The 20,303-nt window shown below is 47.8% G+C and overlaps 1 protein-coding gene across 3 annotated transcripts in view; it reads right to left on the reverse strand.

The window, feature by feature from the left end:
- The window catches only part of LOC142245214 (glutaminase kidney isoform, mitochondrial-like), a 1,837,395-nt gene that overhangs the window by 541,694 nt on the left and 1,275,398 nt on the right, over positions 1–20,303 (reverse strand). For all 3 annotated transcript variants that reach the window (XM_075317734.1, XM_075317731.1, XM_075317733.1), the window contains one exon: positions 2,524–2,655. In XM_075317734.1, coding sequence (XP_075173849.1) covers positions 2,524–2,655 — 132 coding nt within the window. The remainder of the gene's footprint in view (positions 1–2,523; positions 2,656–20,303) is intronic.

A 20,303-nucleotide genomic window follows, 5' to 3' on the forward strand; every position in this document is an offset into this window, starting at 1 on the left:
CTACAAAATGAAGTCCGTCTATCCATTCAAAAGCCAAATGTCTAAGCAAACTATTGGAGTTGACAAGTTGGCTCATCAGAAGGTCTATCAGTTCTGGCACGACAAATATGGCAATGGAGGTGGCTCATATGCTTCGTAATAGTGAGATTACAGACGTCCATGCAAGCACCATGCGATGCATGTTACACAAGTCTGGAATGGTATAACGAATATGGGGGAAGAATCCTGGACTTCAAAATCATCATAAGAAGCGTTGACTTGAGTTTGCAAAGAAATATGAAAAGTGGACAGTAGAAGACTGGAAATGGGGGATTTGGAGCAATGAGACAAAAGTCAATGGACTAGGTTCTGATGTGTGCAAATCAGTCTGGGAGAAACAAGCTAAAAAGGGACTAACAGATCGAGAAATTGAAGGAACTGTCAAGTTTGTTGGAGGAAGCCTGATTATATGGAATTGTTTCACAGGCAAAAGCATTAGATATTTGACCAGGATCAATGGTGGTCTCAATGTTGAGCTAATATGTGAGTATCCTGAAAGTTGAGTTACTTTATACACTAGAGTATTATGAGTATGAAAAGGACAACATATTGTTCCAGCAGGACTACGACCCCAAGCATACGTCAAGATTGGTGAAGAAATGCTTCAATGAAAAAGTAGAGGTGCTGGATTAGCCCCAATAATCCCCAGACTTCCACTCTATTTAACATTTGTGGGTACAGTTGAAGAAAAAGCTGTAAAGATACCCAAAGCAGTATGCACCATCATTGGGACTGTGTAGAAGTGACTAGGATTCAGATTTCAGTCGAGAGGCCTGAATCTGAGAGAATGCCTAGAAGGATTCAGAAAAAGAAAAAAAGGGAATGGGAAAAAGGGATTCAGGCAATGCTGAAAGTCAAAGGTAGATTTACAAAACACTAACAAAATAATAAAAATTAAAATTTAGGTTTTTTTTGTTTTTTTTTTCTTTAGCAAAACCGTAACAATGCAGTGACATTTCAAGGACGACTAGCCTTCTAAGGGGACTTGAAAGAGTTTGTGGTGTGGTAAAGATGCAACATGAAATCACAACTTGAAACGACCAACTTCTTCTCTTGCTATGGCTTGCTACTCGATTGCACATCAGTGTGTTGGGTACTTTTGAAGCTCAGCCGAGTATCGCGGGTGCTCTGAAGTTTTGGCCTTGAAACAAGGGCCATAACACACAGGCTTGCTTCACTGGAGGATGTGTGCAGGCACCCCAGTGAGAGCCATTTGCAGTCTCTGAATAGCTCTCACTGGGGTTAAAGTAATGTTTTTGGATGTAGTGTGTCAAAAAAAAATAAAACCCTCCCCCCCCCAGAATGCTCTGTCTATGGCTGGATGTATGTGGGCATAGGGCCAACCTGCACAATGACTTCCATTATACTCGTTACTCAAATTGAGCACTTACAGAGCATCTGACCCGCTTGACTTGAGGACCGAACACCCAAGTCAATATATTTGGCTTCCGTGAGGACTCTCTTCCAAAATAAATTCAGGACTTCTGTGATTGCGTACAATTGTGCTATAGACTTCATACCAGGAGCTAAAATGCCTACAATTCGTTTGTTTAACCTTTTTTCTTCCAGAGTGTGAGGTCTAGAGAGAGTATATTCAAAAGAGTCTAGCTAAGGGGCATATACGGCCATCCACCTCTCTAGCCACCATGTTGGTCTTTTTGTTATATAAAAAAAAAAAAATAGGTTGCATCCTTGCTTGGATTTTAGAAAGATTAATAAAATCACCATTCACAATGCTTAACCATTGCCATTTATATCTATTTTATACAAGTATCTAGAGCTAAATGGTTTTCCAAACTTAACTTGAGAGGGGCAAATAACCTTATACCCGTTCATCATGGTGACAAAGGGAAGACCGCATTCAATACTCCTGAAGGTCATTTTGAAAATTTGGTGATGTAATTCGGGATAACTAATTCTTTCTTTCAAAATTTAATAAATTACATTTTATGCTCTCTGGTAGGTAGATTTGCAGTAATTTACCTGCCTGACATTGATTTCTTTTCACGCTCAGGCGGAGCATCTTCATGTTATATGTGAGGTTCTTCATGTTCTATGTGTCAACCATTTATTTGCTAAACTAGAGAAATGGCAATTTGAAGTACAGCAGGTCCAGTTCTTAGGACTTTTGGTTTCTGTATCAGGGTTTCAGATGACCATGTTAAGGTGCACGCAGTCCTTGATTGAATGTAACCAAGTAATCTGAAAGCTTTGCAGAGATTTTTTTTTGGCTTAACTAATTTTCATCAAAAGTTCTTAACTATTCACTGACATGACTAAGAAGGGAACATATTTACATGATTGAGCATTAATAATGTCCTATGTTGTTCTGATTGTTTGTTTTAGTGCTTACTCAATTGAAGACAGAGACTGATATGAATTATATAAATGTCTGTAGAGTATGTTGGTGCTATATAGACGAAAAAAAATTCTGGTTTATAAAAAAGCATAATGTCATTATTTCACCTACTATATCATACAAACCTGGCAAAACTGAATCCCACGAACGCTGTTTCCTAATTTATCCAATGGCGGAGACCAGCACATCAAGCCCATAACATTAGGAACTACCAAGAGGATACCTCCTGAAACTCCAGACTTTGCTGGGAGACCAACCTATAAGAGATCAAAGGAATAGTTAGAACTTAAAACATTACATAATTCAGACATGTATATAGGTTTTCTGGCATCCAGGGCAAGAATTCAGTTTGGCGCCCCCAGTTTGGGTAGTTGTCATATGACCAATTATATGCAATTTTCACACTTAGGCGGGCTTTGCACACTACGACATCGCAGGTGCGATGTCGGTGGGGTCAAATCGAAAGTGACGCACATCCAGCGTCACTTGCGATGTCGTAGTGTGTAAATCCTAGATGATACGATGAACGAGCGCAAAATCGTCGTCATCGTATCATCGCTGCAGCCTCCGACATTTCCATAATGCCGGGGGAGCGACAGGTACGATGTAGTTCCTCGCTCCTGCGGCAGCACACATCGCTGTGTGTGAAGCCGCAGGAGCGAGGAACTTCACCTTACCTGCCTCCCGGCTGCAATGAGAAGGACGGAGGTGGGCGGGATGTTTACATCCTGCTCATCTCCGCCCCTCCACTTCAATTGGCCGCCTGCCGTGTGACGTCACTGTGACGCCGCACGACCCGCCCCCTAAGGAAGGAGGCGGGTCGCCGGCCAGAGGGACGTCGCACGGCAGGTATGTGCGTGTAAAGCTGCCGTAGCGATAATAATCGCTACGGCAGCTTTCACTATATATCGAACGTGCGACGGGGGCGGGACTATCGCTGCAGCATCGGTAACACATTGTTACCGATGTTGCAACGTGCAAAGCCCGCCTTAGTCACATGGCGGAAGAAAAACTGAGAGCAGTAGGACGAAAAGCCAGTTGTCACATGACCGTAAGTATGAAAATCGCATATGAGTGAGATGGCCATGTGATAACTGCTGGAACCAGCAAACAGAACTGAATCCTGACAGAGAGTACATTTCATGTTTTTAGTATTAGGCATGCTACAGTGTTTAGTTTTATAATTATAGGGATTCTCCAGGTTTGAGATGAAAGCCTGCAATCACTCTAGGTGACTGCAGACTTCTGCATTTTTTATTTTTTTTCACCGGGCGCACTGCACACTTTTAGGATTCTCTCTTGCTAGTGGCAAGAGTGGATGGTCATGTGAGCACAAGTATGCAATTTGCTTATTTCCGGCCACATTCTGACTAGACGTGTCCAACCTTGCTTAATTTGTTTTCATTGAGCGAAGCAGCTCATGTCTAGTCGGCATGTCACTGCATGAATGCAAATCTCATCATTTGCAGTTTCAAGACCTCCCATTCTCACTGTCAGCACCAGAAAATCCTGACAATTTGCAGTGCATGCACTTTGACAATTCAGAAGTCTGCAGTAACAGAGTGACAGCAGACTTATCAAAAAGTTTGACAACTCTTTTAATGCTCCTAAGGCTGGAAACACATCTATGCGAGTAAAATCGGTCCAACTGGGCTGAAAAATACTCGGCTGATTTTAGTTCACGTTAGGTGCGAGTGCAACGCAAGTGCGATGCTTTTTGCTCGCGTGTGTGTCGCGTGTGCGATGCTAGTTTCATGCAACATCTTAATTATATAAAAGCTATTACACATGTGTCATTTAATTAACCTATGGGAATGTGCTGTCACATTCATCTGTTGAATATTTAATGAGCGAAGTTACTGCCACACTCGCAAATGTGAACGCTGGTGCGCGTGTGTGATGCTACTTTTAATCCCCTTCCATAGGAAATCATTGGGACAAATGGTGCGAGAAACTCGCAAAAAAGAAGCATGCTGCGATTTTTTTTTTTCTTTCTCAGTCCAATTTGGACTGAGAAAAAAAATCGCAGATGAGAGCTGAATCATTGACTAACATGTGTCCGATTCCAATGCTAGTTTTTCTCGCATTGCTCTACTGCGAGAAACTCGCAAGTGAGAAGCAGCCCTTAAATAAATAAAAACATAGTTCACCTTAACTGCTCAGATGTCACAGTACTTTATCACATAGCTTTATATCACCTAATCTTAAAATTATGGATTGTTACATACAGTACAGACCAAACGTTTGGATACACCTTCTCATTCAAAGAGTTTTCTTTATTTTTTTATGACTCTGAAATTTATAGATTCACATTGAAGGCATCAAAACTATGAATTAACACGTGTGGAATGAAATACTTAACAAAAAAGTGTGAAACAACTGAAAATATGTCTTATATTCTAAGTTCTTCAAAGTAGCCACTTTTTGCTTTGATTACTGCTTTGCACACTCTTGGCATTCTCTTGATGAGCTTCAAGAAGTAGTCACCAGAAATAGTTTTCACTTCACAGGTGTGCACTGTCAGGTTTAAAAAGTGGAATTTCTTGCCTTATAATGTTATAATGTGCCCTAACATTAGTTTTTGACCACATATCACCTTATTCCGGGGTAAATTCCATAACAAATTATGGGATCCAATTTTTCAAATTACCCCTTATACTGTAGTTCTTTGTGTGGTAAAAATAACCTGGTCTAAGGGGGAAACTTTTATCCTTGCAGAGACCGACAAACAAATCTAGCATGCCAGTGAGGAGACTTAAGCGGGCTTTACACGCTACAATTTATCCAACGATGTGTCGGCGGGGTCAAGTCGTAAGTGACACACATCCGGCATTGTTAGTTACATTGTAGCATGTGAAACCTCCGTGCAATTGCGATTGAACGTTAAAACGTTGATCGCATGCACGTCGTCCAATTACTAAAAATTGAACGTTTGGTTGTTCAATGTTCCCGAGGTAGCACACATTGCAGTGTGTGACGCCCCGGGAACGATTAACTGCAGCTTACCTGCGTCGCGCGGCTCCCGCCAGCAATGCGGAATGAAGGGGGTGGGTGGGATGTTTACGTCTCGCTCATCTCCGCCCCTCCACTTCTATTGGTCAGCTGCTGTGTGACGTTGCTGTGACGCCGAACGTCCCTCCCACTCCAGGAAGTGGATGTTCGCCGCCCATATCGAGGTCGTATGGAAGGGTAAGTACGTGTGACAGCAATTAATCATTTGTGCGATACGGTCAACAAATTGAGCGTGTTGCACATATGATAGGGGTGTGTCACATCGCATACGATATCTTATGCAGAATTGAAAGGTGGTAAGCAGGCTTTATAGCTGCAATGCTCCTCTGGGAAACATGCAAATTGTCTCTACAGGGAGGAAGGAGATGAAAATCAAGTGACCCTTTAACCCCTTCAGCCCCCAGCCTGTTTTCACCTTAAAGACCCGGCCATTTTTTGCAATTTTGACCAGTGTCAAAGCCAGCCACCCTCCCCCCACATGTGCTGCAAGCCAGCCACCCTCCCCCCACATGTGCTGCAAGCCAGCCACCCTCCCCCCACATGTGCTGCAAGCCACCCTCCCCCCCACGTGGAAGGAGGGTGGCTTGCAGCACATGGAGGGATAGGAGGTGTGGCGATGGAGAAGGGGCAGCCGATGAAGGAGGCGGCGGCCGCCGCCGATCGGGAACAGTGGGGGCCAATTCGGGGGCAGCAGCGGTTGATAAAGGTGGGTGCGACGGCGGCGGGGACAGTGGCGAGCATGGCGGCGGGGACAGCGGGGGATCGGGAGCGGCGGCGGGGACAGCGGTGGAGCGGGAGCATGGCGCCGGGGACAGCGGTGGATCGGGAGCGGCGGCGGAGACAGCGGTGGATTGGGAGCATGGCGCCGGGGACAGCGGTGGATCGGGAGCAGCGGCGGGGCGATCGGAGAAAGCGGCGGAGACAGCGGTGCATTGGGAGCAGCGGCGGGGACAGCGGTGAAGCGGGAGCAGCGGCGGGGCGATTGGAGACAGCGGCGGGGACAGCGGTGCATCGGGAGCAGCGGCGGGGACAGCGGTGAAGCGGGAGCAGCGGCGGGGCGATTGGAGACAGCGGCGGGGACAGCGGTGCATCGGGAGCAGCGGCAGGGACAGCGGTGAAGCGGGAGCAGCGGCGGGGCGATCGGAGACAGCGGCGGGGACAGCGGTGAAGCGGGAGCATGGCGCCGGGGACAGCGGTGGATCAGGAGCGTGGCGCCGGGGACAGCGGTGGATCAGGAGCGTGGCGCCGGGGACAGCGGTGGATCGGGAGCAGCGGCGGGGTGATCGGAGACAGCGGCGGGGACAGCGGTGCATCGGGAGCAGCGGCGGGGACAGCGGTGGAGCGGGAGCAGCGGCGGGGCGATCGGAGACAGCGGCGGGGACAGCGGTGCATCGGGAGCAGCGGCGGGGACAGCGGTGCATCGGGAGCAGCAGCGGGGACAGCGTTGGAGCGGGAGCAGCGGCGGGGCGATCGGAGACAGCGGCGGGGACAGCGGTGCATCGGGAGCAGCGGCGGGGACAGCGGTGGAGCGGGAGCATGGCGCCGGGGACAGCGGTGGATCGGGAGCAGCGGCGGGGCGATCGGAGACAGAGGCGGGGACAGCGGTGGATCGGGAGCAGCGGCGGGGCGATCGGGGACAGGGGCGGGCGGCGGGGACAGCAACTTACCGCTCTCCTTGGCTTCCAGGGACGGTCACAGGCCGCAGATCCACATTGATTGAAGAGAGCGGTCACAAGACCGGTCTCTCCAATCAGAGCTGGGGGCGGGTGAAGCATCGATCACCCAGCTCCAGCCAATGGCCAGTGCTACAGCAGCACTGATCAGGGCTGGATTTCAATGTTCCAGCCATTTTCAATGGCTGGAACATTACAGTGGCTGTAATTGGCCGAGCGGCATTCGTCAGCCAATCACAGCCTCTGTAGGTTCGGGGAGGAGGCACCACCCCTCCTGAGGTCAGGCAGAGGTCCCCTCCTTCCCGAATCTACCATTTAATTAAACAAATTTCACTCCCCGGGGCTCCGGGACCGCGATTTCGCCATGACGTACTGAGTACGTCATGGGTCGTTTAGCACCATGTCACCATGACGTACTCAGTACGTCAAAGGTCGTTAAGGGGTTAATGAGCCTTGTTATATGACCTAGGATTTATGCCAGATCAGAACCTCAGTTTGCAAACACTGTTTCTGGCATAAATCCTAAGTCATAGTATTACTAGTCATACTATAAATAAAACATGAGTCAAGGGCCGTATTTGGCATTCATGCTACCCTAGGCACTTTAAGCAGTAACTCCCTCTACTGTTAAGTCAGACTAAGGGTATGTGCACACCACATCCTATTTCAGATGGATCTGCTCCGTTACCTGCTTGAAAAAGTGCTAAATATATTGTAAAAAGAATGTACAGTATATATGCCCTCTAGTGTAAAAATGACTTGGTGATCATATGTTCAGTCTTTTGAGCTTCTTTTAACTGTTTCAAGTTTCCAAAAATGTGAAGTGGTTGAATGAATGACTCGACCATTCCTCAGGTGACTGCCACTTGTAAGCTAATTGTCTCTCCAGTAAAGGAGACAAACTCTAGCACAGCGCCACCTATTGGAAGTAGCGATCCTAAAAGTCACAAGTGGATTTTTGACAATCCTTTGCAATATGACTCAGGATATATAAGCCAGATCAGAATCCCAATTTGCAGACACGGTGTTTCGGGGTGCTTGCCCCTCGTCAGTGCAAAGTATGGGGGTGTCTGATCTGGCTCATGAGAAAGCTATGTGGGGACCACGGGGGAACACTATTCTCCTTAAGGAGACTTTGCAAGCCAGTCTGGCTGCCAGGTAAGGGGACTTATAGCTGCAATGCCCCTAAAATTCCACGGGGGAACACTATTCTCCTTAAGGAGACTTTGCAAGCCAGTCTGGCTGCCAGGTAAGGGGACTTATAGCTGCAATGCCCCTCTGGGAAATATTCAAATTGTCTCTCCAGTAAAGGAGACAAACTCTAGCACAGCGCCACCTATTGGAAGTAGCGATCCTAAAAGTCACAAGTGGATTTTTGACAATCCTTTGCAATATGACTCAGGATATATAAGCCAGATCAGAATCCCAATTTGCAGACACGGTGTTTCGGGGTGCTTGCCCCTCGTCAGTGCAAAGTATGGGGGTGTCTGATCTGGCTCATGAGAAAGCTATGTGGGGACCACGGGGGAACACTATTCTCCTTAAGGAGACTTTGCAAGCCAGTCTGGCTGCCAGGTAAGGGGACTTATAGCTGCAATGCCCCTAAAATTCCACGGGGGAACACTATTCTCCTTAAGGAGACTTTGCAAGCCAGTCTGGCTGCCAGGTAAGGGGACTTATAGCTGCAATGCCCCTCTGGGAAATATTCAAATTGTCTCTCCAGTAAAGGAGACAAACTCTAGCACAGCGCCACCTATTGGAAGTAGCGATCCTAAAAGTCACAAGTGGATTTTTGACAATCCTTTGCAATATGACTCAGGATATATAAGCCAGATCAGAATCCCAATTTGCAGACACGGTGTTTCGGGGTGCTTGCCCCTCGTCAGTGCAAAGTATGGGGGTGTCTGATCTGGCTCATGAGAAAGCTATGTGGGGACCACGGGGGAACACTATTCTCCTTAAGGAGACTTTGCAAGCCAGTCTGGCTGCCAGGTAAGGGGACTTATAGCTGCAATGCCCCTAAAATTCCACGGGGGAACACTATTCTCCTTAAGGAGACTTTGCAAGCCAGTCTGGCTGCCAGGTAAGGGGACTTATAGCTGCAATGCCCCTCTGGGAAATATTCAAATTGTCTCTCCAGTAAAGGAGACAAACTCTAGCACAGCGCCACCTATTGGAAGTAGCGATCCTAAAAGTCACAAGTGGATTTTTGACAATCCTTTGCAATATGACTCAGGATATATAAGCCAGATCAGAATCCCAATTTGCAGACACGGTGTTTCGGGGTGCTTGCCCCTCGTCAGTGCAAAGTATGGGGGTGTCTGATCTGGCTCATGAGAAAGCTATGTGGGGACCACGGGGGAACACTATTCTCCTTAAGGAGACTTTGCAAGCCAGTCTGGCTGCCAGGTAAGGGGACTTATAGCTGCAATGCCCCTAAAATTCCACGGGGGAACACTATTCTCCTTAAGGAGACTTTGCAAGCCAGTCTGGCTGCCAGGTAAGGGGACTTATAGCTGCAATGCCCCTCTGGGAAATATTCAAATTGTCTCTCCAGTAAAGGAGACAAACTCTAGCACAGCGCCACCTATTGGAAGTAGCGATCCTAAAAGTCACAAGTGGATTTTTGACAATCCTTTGCAATATGACTCAGGATATATAAGCCAGATCAGAATCCCAATTTGCAGACACGGTGTTTCGGGGTGCTTGCCCCTCGTCAGTGCAAAGTATGGGGGTGTCTGATCTGGCTCATGAGAAAGCTATGTGGGGACCACGGGGGAACACTATTCTCCTTAAGGAGACTTTGCAAGCCAGTCTGGCTGCCAGGTAAGGGGACTTATAGCTGCAATGCCCCTAAAATTCCACGGGGGAACACTATTCTCCTTAAGGAGACTTTGCAAGCCAGTCTGGCTGCCAGGTAAGGGGACTTATAGCTGCAATGCCCCTCTGGGAAATATTCAAATTGTCTCTCCAGTAAAGGAGACAAACTCTAGCACAGCGCCACCTATTGGAAGTAGCGATCCTAAAAGTCACAAGTGGATTTTTGACAATCCTTTGCAATATGACTCAGGATATATAAGCCAGATCAGAATCCCAATTTGCAGACACGGTGTTTCGGGGTGCTTGCCCCTCGTCAGTGCAAAGTATGGGGGTGTCTGATCTGGCTCATGAGAAAGCTATGTGGGGACCACGGGGGAACACTATTCTCCTTAAGGAGACTTTGCAAGCCAGTCTGGCTGCCAGGTAAGGGGACTTATAGCTGCAATGCCCCTAAAATTCCACGGGGGAACACTATTCTCCTTAAGGAGACTTTGCAAGCCAGTCTGGCTGCCAGGTAAGGGGACTTATAGCTGCAATGCCCCTCTGGGAAATATTCAAATTGTCTCTCCAGTAAAGGAGACAAACTCTAGCACAGCGCCACCTATTGGAAGTAGCGATCCTAAAAGTCACAAGTGGATTTTTGACAATCCTTTGCAATATGACTCAGGATATATAAGCCAGATCAGAATCCCAATTTGCAGACACGGTGTTTCGGGGTGCTTGCCCCTCGTCAGTGCAAAGTATGGGGGTGTCTGATCTGGCTCATGAGAAAGCTATGTGGGGACCACGGGGGAACACTATTCTCCTTAAGGAGACTTTGCAAGCCAGTCTGGCTGCCAGGTAAGGGGACTTATAGCTGCAATGCCCCTAAAATTCCACGGGGGAACACTATTCTCCTTAAGGAGACTTTGCAAGCCAGTCTGGCTGCCAGGTAAGGGGACTTATAGCTGCAATGCCCCTCTGGGAAATATTCAAATTGTCTCTCCAGTAAAGGAGACAAACTCTAGCACAGCGCCACCTATTGGAAGTAGCGATCCTAAAAGTCACAAGTGGATTTTTGACAATCCTTTGCAATATGACTCAGGATATATAAGCCAGATCAGAATCCCAATTTGCAGACACGGTGTTTCGGGGTGCTTGCCCCTCGTCAGTGCAAAGTATGGGGGTGTCTGATCTGGCTCATGAGAAAGCTATGTGGGGACCACGGGGGAACACTATTCTCCTTAAGGAGACTTTGCAAGCCAGTCTGGCTGCCAGGTAAGGGGACTTATAGCTGCAATGCCCCTAAAATTCCACGGGGGAACACTATTCTCCTTAAGGAGACTTTGCAAGCCAGTCTGGCTGCCAGGTAAGGGGACTTATAGCTGCAATGCCCCTCTGGGAAATATTCAAATTGTCTCTCCAGTAAAGGAGACAAACTCTAGCACAGCGCCACCTATTGGAAGTAGCGATCCTAAAAGTCACAAGTGGATTTTTGACAATCCTTTGCAATATGACTCAGGATATATAAGCCAGATCAGAATCCCAATTTGCAGACACGGTGTTTCGGGGTGCTTGCCCCTCGTCAGTGCAAAGTATGGGGGTGTCTGATCTGGCTCATGAGAAAGCTATGTGGGGACCACGGGGGAACACTATTCTCCTTAAGGAGACTTTGCAAGCCAGTCTGGCTGCCAGGTAAGGGGACTTATAGCTGCAATGCCCCTAAAATTCCACGGGGGAACACTATTCTCCTTAAGGAGACTTTGCAAGCCAGTCTGGCTGCCAGGTAAGGGGACTTATAGCTGCAATGCCCCTCTGGGAAATATTCAAATTGTCTCTCCAGTAAAGGAGACAAACTCTAGCACAGCGCCACCTATTGGAAGTAGCGATCCTAAAAGTCACAAGTGGATTTTTGACAATCCTTTGCAATATGACTCAGGATATATAAGCCAGATCAGAATCCCAATTTGCAGACACGGTGTTTCGGGGTGCTTGCCCCTCGTCAGTGCAAAGTATGGGGGTGTCTGATCTGGCTCATGAGAAAGCTATGTGGGGACCACGGGGGAACACTATTCTCCTTAAGGAGACTTTGCAAGCCAGTCTGGCTGCCAGGTAAGGGGACTTATAGCTGCAATGCCCCTAAAATTCCACGGGGGAACACTATTCTCCTTAAGGAGACTTTGCAAGCCAGTCTGGCTGCCAGGTAAGGGGACTTATAGCTGCAATGCCCCTCTGGGAAATATTCAAATTGTCTCTCCAGTAAAGGAGACAAACTCTAGCACAGCGCCACCTATTGGAAGTAGCGATCCTAAAAGTCACAAGTGGATTTTTGACAATCCTTTGCAATATGACTCAGGATATATAAGCCAGATCAGAATCCCAATTTGCAGACACGGTGTTTCGGGGTGCTTGCCCCTCGTCAGTGCAAAGTATGGGGGTGTCTGATCTGGCTCATGAGAAAGCTATGTGGGGACCACGGGGGAACACTATTCTCCTTAAGGAGACTTTGCAAGCCAGTCTGGCTGCCAGGTAAGGGGACTTATAGCTGCAATGCCCCTAAAATTCCACGGGGGAACACTATTCTCCTTAAGGAGACTTTGCAAGCCAGTCTGGCTGCCAGGTAAGGGGACTTATAGCTGCAATGCCCCTCTGGGAAATATTCAAATTGTCTCTCCAGTAAAGGAGACAAACTCTAGCACAGCGCCACCTATTGGAAGTAGCGATCCTAAAAGTCACAAGTGGATTTTTGACAATCCTTTGCAATATGACTCAGGATATATAAGCCAGATCAGAATCCCAATTTGCAGACACGGTGTTTCGGGGTGCTTGCCCCTCGTCAGTGCAAAGTATGGGGGTGTCTGATCTGGCTCATGAGAAAGCTATGTGGGGACCACGGGGGAACACTATTCTCCTTAAGGAGACTTTGCAAGCCAGTCTGGCTGCCAGGTAAGGGGACTTATAGCTGCAATGCCCCTAAAATTCCACGGGGGAACACTATTCTCCTTAAGGAGACTTTGCAAGCCAGTCTGGCTGCCAGGTAAGGGGACTTATAGCTGCAATGCCCCTCTGGGAAATATTCAAATTGTCTCTCCAGTAAAGGAGACAAACTCTAGCACAGCGCCACCTATTGGAAGTAGCGATCCTAAAAGTCACAAGTGGATTTTTGACAATCCTTTGCAATATGACTCAGGATATATAAGCCAGATCAGAATCCCAATTTGCAGACACGGTGTTTCGGGGTGCTTGCCCCTCGTCAGTGCAAAGTATGGGGGTGTCTGATCTGGCTCATGAGAAAGCTATGTGGGGACCACGGGGGAACACTATTCTCCTTAAGGAGACTTTGCAAGCCAGTCTGGCTGCCAGGTAAGGGGACTTATAGCTGCAATGCCCCTAAAATTCCACTTGTAAGCTATTCACTAGTTAATTTAATACAAATACTTATACTTATGCTCTTGCATAAGGTGCTATACACTGCAGTGACCCCAGCCTAAGGGAGATTCTGGCAAGATAACAGCTAGGTGTGTAGGTGTGTGTGTGTGTGTGTGTGTGTGTGTTATATGCAATAGCTAAACACTTGTTCAGCTGAGAAATATGGCATAATTAAGATGGCTGTATTATCAGCCGGGCACAATGAACATCTAATAATTAAGTATAATGTCTAATAAATTAAAGATTACAACATCTACATTATTATTTATTTATAGAGCACCATTAATTCCATGGTGCTGTACATGAGAAGGGGTTACATACACAAGTTACAGTAGACAGACTACTGCAGAGGGAAGAGGGCCCTACCCTTGCGGGCTTAAAATCTATAGGATTTTGGGGAGGAGACAGTAAGTGGGGTGTAGATTGGTCGGGCGGCAGCTCCGCTCGGTGGTCGGGCGGCAGCTCCGCTCGGTGGTCGGGCGGCAGCTCCGCACGATAGTGAAGCAGTGAGGTCATGTACATCTACATTGAAAATTCACCACAATTTAGTATACGAGAACTGTACCAAATCTATCAGTACATACAGGAACTACATCACAAGTTCAACAATCAGTATATGAATACATCACCAGAACCACATGCTTAGATGAACAGCACAATCATCAGTATATGAATGTATTACCAGAACAATTGTCAGAACAGAAATACAGCCTCAGAACCACCATCAGTAAATTACTAAATCACCAAGGTTAGTACAGCGATCACTTTTAATGTCGGGTTAGCCCTTAGCATATAAACTTGTATTCCTTATCAATGGTAAGAAGATGATTAGAGTTGCTGTTGTTGTTACCAGCCATCATCAAACTATAGGCCATACAGGAACTACAGTACTTATTAGTTGCCTGTAGCAGCACTAGTAAAGATTTAAAGAATAACTTAAAGGTTTACTCTGAAGGCAAAGTAATTTTCATTATTTAGTGCCTAAATGTAAACTATTTTTTAATATACTTGCATTAGTAATTCTCTAACTACACCATCTAATTACTATTCTCTTCCCCCCCCCCGTTTCCTTTTTATGATGCTTCATTTGAGAATCCCAGTGCATGTTGCATGCTGGCATACTCAAACAAGACGTCATCAGGGGGCCAAGGCTGCAGTCACACTGCCACAGCCTCTTACTCCTCCCTGAAATGGAGAGTCATCAGTAACGCTCATTTCAGAGGCTGGGCTAGTTCATGCATTATGTGCACTACCCAATGTGCACAATGACAGCACACACTCTGATGCCAGCTCAGATCAGCAGTAATGAGCTGGCATCAGAGCATTGTCAGAATATCCGGACTACAGTGACCACGTTGTTATGATCCGGTAACCGTGGAAGAGTACAAAAAACTCCCATTAGTGAAAAAAACACCAAACAAACAGGAGTAGTTGGAACCTGCGCTGACCGCAATCCCCTAACTATCAGACCACACTAGAAGTAGCCGTGGAGCGTTCCTAAAAACCTAGATGCCTCGTCACAGCCTCAGAAACTAGCTACACCTCACAGAAATGAAATGAGGAAATCTACCTTGCCTAGTCCCCAAAGGAGTAGACAGCCCCCCCCCCCCACATACAAAGATTACGGTGATGTAGAAAAACAGAATACACAGATAGGAAAAATAGATTTAGCAAAGGTGAGGCCCAACTAACTTGATACAAAGCAAAGGAAAGGAAATTGATTGTGGTCAGTACAAGATCCCTGTAGAAAAATACCAAACTCCTGATAGTAAAAATGGCCCTGGAGGTCGAACAACCTCACTCTCACTATATCAGGTACTCCTGTAAATAATGGGAGAACAAAATATTCAAAAAGAACACTAAATACAGAAGAGCAAATAATCAAATTAGACAGGGAGAAAATCCCTTTTCCAGCAAGAGAGCAAAATAAGAGCCCCCATTCCCACAACACAAGAGAAACCAAACTTCACCTGCAAGAAAACAGATACAAAACAAGGAAAAACAACCACCCTAAGGTGTAAACCAGGAAGCAAGGAAAAAAATTAAAACTTATCTGCAGAAGTCTTGCTCAGGGAAACAGGGAAGGACAAAACTCCAAGCCAGGAACAGACTGAGGAATATACAATTACAACCGGCGCCAGCAATGCAAAAAGTGCCCTCCTATATAGACCAGCCTTGTCTGCACTAGGACTTCCCTAATTCCCAATTAATGCTGACACCTGTGTGAGTCACAGGCTCAGATTCAGCTCCACTAACATTCCTGGCCACCAGAAGGAGCTTCAAAAGAGCACCCACACAAACTACATTCACAACACCACATGATGTCACTGGTCTCCGCACAGCAGGTATTTTAACACTGGTACTGGCTCATTATTGTTGATCTGTGTCGGCAGCAGAGTGCACGCTGTAATTATTCACATTTCACAGTGCACGGAGAACAACTCAACCCCTAAAACAAGCTTCACTGATGCTTCAATTCAGGGAGGGGCAGAGGCTGCAGCAGTGACTGCAGCTTCTGCCACCTGATGACACTTCTTTTGAGTATCCCAGCATGCCCCTGTCACATCATCACCGTAGTCCGCTCCTGCAACTTCTGCTTAGGTCACCAGGTGCTGCTGTATTCCCACTGTGGACTGTGCTGGAGATAGAGGAGGAGTCAGTGCCAGTGACTCTGATGGGTGCAGGCTCTGCTCATCCACTAAGCTGGATTTCCCTGGGACCTGCAGTACTACTAGCTGACTGTAGATGGCATGTGTCTTCCAGCTGAAGTTACCACCATTCAGCTACAGCCAATGGGAAGACACCACACCCTTCTAGTCGTCCCCCCCCCCTCCTGTCTGCTGGTCACTGTGAGATATAGTTTTTTATTCCTGCTTGTCTCTGGTTCCTGCTCTGTTCTGACTGTTGATCCCTGTGTTTTGACCCCTGCCTGCTCACTGACTACTCTAATGCCTGCCGTTTTTGTACCTTGCTGCCATCTCCGGTTTTTGACCTCTGCCTGATTTCATAACTACACCCTTGTCTGCCAATTTTGTCCTTTTTCTGTATCTCCTGGTTTGACCCTGCCTGTTGACTACTCTTTTTGGACACGGCGTTCCACAGGTAGCTATCTCCGAGGCCCTGTAGTAATTACAAATACCTGTATAGAGATTACAGGGTTTTGGGGTTCTCAGGATCCTGCTTAGAGAGCAACTTTCCTCTACCTATCCATAAAAGCCATTCTGAGATGATGGTTCCATGCAGGCATCACAGCACCATGCCCTTGTTAGGCTGCTTTCACACTTGCGATCAGCGCAATCCACCGCTATGGAGAATAGCGCAGTCCGTTAACGCACTGCACTATTCTCCATAGACTTGTATTGACGACGCACCGTAACGCAAGTGTTTGTGTTGCATCCACTGGACGACGCTGCGTCATTATTTTGACACAGCGTCGGACAGAGGGAACGCTGCATGTAGCTTTTTTTTTTTTTTTTTTTGGGTCGTTAAAATAACGCACTTTGACGGATTCCTTTAGACTCCGCCAAGGTGTCTCATGATTGTCTATGGGGGCGGATTCCGTCGCAATGCACTAAGCGGCGTAATTCGCTAACTGATTCCATCACATTCTACTGCGCATGCTCAGCATGTCCAGCAATCACTTAAAATCACTCCTGGTCTCTCTCCTCCCCCTCCCCCCCCCTCTCGCCCCCTCTCTCATACTCACCGATCACAGGCGCGACGCTGCACAGCTGTCACACTCCTCTGGCAGCTTTTGCTGCTTTTGAAAATGCCCGCTGCTCATTATTCCATCTCATATTCACTGCTTTGCCCGCCCACCGGTGCCTATGATTGGTTGCACTAAGACACGCCCCCACGCTGCGTGACAGCTGCCTCACTGCAACCAATCACAGCCGCTGGTGGGCGGGTCTATATTGTGCAGTACAATAAATAATTTAAAAAAAACGATGTGCGGTTCCCCCCCCCAATTTTGATACCAGCCAAGATAAAGCCACACGGCTGAAGGCTGGTAGTCTCAGGATGGGGAACCCAACGTTATGGGGAGCCCAACATTATGGGGAGCCCCCCAGCCTAAACATATCAGTCAGAAGCCGCCCAGAATTGCCGCATCCATTAGATGCGACAGTCCCGGGACTCTACCCAACTCATCCAGAATTGCCCTGGTGCGGAAGCAATCGGGGTAATAAGGAGTTAATGGCAGCAGCCTATAGCTGCCACTAAGTGCTAGGTTAATCATGGCAGGCGTCTGAGATACATTCCATGATTAACCTGTAAGTGAAAGTAAATAAACACATACACCCTAAAAAATACTTTATTTGAAATAAAAGACAAAAGAACACCTTATTTCACCACTTTATTAAAATCCCCAAATACCCCTCCAGGTCCAGCGTAATCCACACAAGGTCCCGCAATGCATCCAGCTCGGCTACATAAAGCTGACAGGAGTGGCAGTAGAACACCGCCGCTTCTGTGAGCTCCACGCAGAAACGTATGGGAGTCGCGCTGTCAGTGGGAACGTCACTGAGGTAATGCCTGTGTGTGTGCGCGGTGATGATGGGTGCAGTAGTGCTTGCATGTGCGGTGATGATGGGTGCAGTATTGCCGGTGTCTGCGGAGATGATGGGGGCGGTAGTGCCTGCACATGCGGTGATGATGGGTGCAGTAGTGCCGGGATCTGTGTGAAGGTGAGTGCGGTAGTGACTGTGTGACGACATGGTCTCTGAGTGCCTCGCATGGGATAACTTTCTTTAACATTCAGCCAGACATGAAGACAGTTTGTTTATAGATGGGGAGAATGCCTCATTGTTTTACAAGACTCTTGGGAGTTTAGTATTGAGGTTTTTGTTGACTCATGTAATTGTTTTGGCCACTGAAGCCAAGACACCCAGATAACTCAATTATGCGAACTTCCCATTGTATTACTAAAGCTGGTGTCACACACAGCGACAACGACAACGACGTCGCTGCTACGTCACCATTTTCTGTGACGTTGCAGCGACGTCCCGTCGCTGTCGCTGTGTGTGACATCCAGCAACGACCTGGCCCCTGCTGTGAGGTCGCCGGTCGTCGCTGAATGTCCAGCTTCATTTTTTGGTCATCATTCTCCCGCTGTGACACACACATCGCTGTGTGTGACAGCGAGAGAGTGACGAAATGAAGCGAGCAGGGAGCAGGAGCCGGCGTCTGGCAGCTGCGGTAAGCTGTAACCAGCGTAAACATCGGGTAACCAAGGGAAGACCTTTCCCTGGTTACCCGATATTTACCTTCGTTACCAGCCTCCGCTCTTGCTGCCAGTGCCGGCTCCTGCTCTGTGCACATGTAGCTGCAGTACACATCGGGTAATTAACCCGATGTGTACTGTAGCAAGGAGAGCAAGGAGCCAGCACTAAGCAGTGCGCGCGGCTCCCTGCTCTCTGCACTGTGACATGTAGCTGCAGCACACATCGAGTTAATTAACCCGATGTGTACTGTACCTAGGAGAGCAAGGAGCCAGCGCTAAGCGCGGCTCCCTGCTCTCTGCACTGTGACATGTAGCTGCAGCACACATCGGGTTAATTAACCCGATGTGTACTGTACCTAGGAGAGCAAGGAGCCAGCGCTAAGCGCGGCTCCCTGCTCTCTGCACATGTAGCACAGCGACGTTATGATCGCTGCTTTTGCTGTGTTTGACAGCTAAGCAGCGATCATAACAGCGACTTACAAGGTCGCTGCTACGTCACAGAAAATGGTGACGTAACAGCGACGTCGTTGTCGCTGTCGCTTAGTGTGAACCCAGCTTAAGTTAATTGCTAGATGTGATGTAATTTAGCTGTCTCACCTTTGTCTCTGGATATTTGAATACAGCTTGAAATTCATCCAATAAGACAAGCAATCTTGTACAACCAATCCGATAAGGGCACAATTATCCTAAGGGAAGGTTATGGCTATAAAAGGGGACTTCTTTAAGTCCAAGAGTCTTGTAGAACAATGAGGGATTATCCCCCATCTATAAACACACTGTCTTCATGTCTGGCTGAATTTTAAGAACGTTAACCCATGCTAGGCATTGAGAGTCCATGTCGTCACAGCCTGCGTGTACAGTGATGATGGGGGCGGTAGTGCCTGCATGTGCAGTGCTGATGGTGTCTTTCTCTCGATCGCGCGGCTAGAAATCTTAACGCAACGCGTTATTTCACAGGAATCAATTGCCTTTTATTATCCCACTATTTGCAAGCCATCCATCACATGCGTCACACAACGCATTGTAACAGATGCCGCACAACACAAGTGTTAAAGCGCCCTAACGGAAATAATCTAGTTTACAAGATCAGATTGTTGCTATTATTAGGCTGTGTGCACACGTTGCGTTTTTTACCGCGGAAACGCTGCGTTTTGAACCGCAGCGTTTCAGTGGCAAATTGCATGCGTTCAGCTTTCCCAGCAAAGTGTATGGGAAAGCTGAAAAATCAGTGCACACGCTGCGTTTCTTTCCGCAGCGTTTTGGATGCCAAAAATCGGTGCGGAAAGAAAAGCAGCATGTCACTTCTTTTGTGCGTTGTGGCTGCGTTCTCTCCCCCATTGAAATCAATGATGCGGGTCAGAACGCAGCTACACCGCATGGACCTGGTTTTTTGTTGCGGTTCGCGGCCTTTGTCAGCACGCCAGAACGCAGGCATTTACCTGGAAGTGAGGTCAAGAGGTTTCCTGTTGACCTCACTTCCTGGCAAAGCCCCCGGTGTCGCCAAAGTGCCTGCCCCGACCCCCAACCCCCCTCCCGAAAATCCAACATGGCCGCGCGCACAGCAGCGCACCGGCCGCCCTGCTCCTATGATTTCTGTCGCATGTGCAATAACACATGCGACAGAAAACTGTTCCCCAGGCCCTGCCCGTTCACCCCAATTCCCCCCGGTGTCATACATACCTGTCCGGTCGCAGCGCTGATCCCCCGCGGCCCCCTCCTCCTTCAGAGTGCACGCTGGCCGGTCACATGAGCAGATCAGCTGACAGCCAGC

The sequence above is a fragment of the Anomaloglossus baeobatrachus genome, chromosome 7, assembly GCF_048569485.1.
Source record: "Anomaloglossus baeobatrachus isolate aAnoBae1 chromosome 7, aAnoBae1.hap1, whole genome shotgun sequence".
Taxonomy (NCBI): Eukaryota; Metazoa; Chordata; class Amphibia; order Anura; family Aromobatidae; genus Anomaloglossus; species Anomaloglossus baeobatrachus.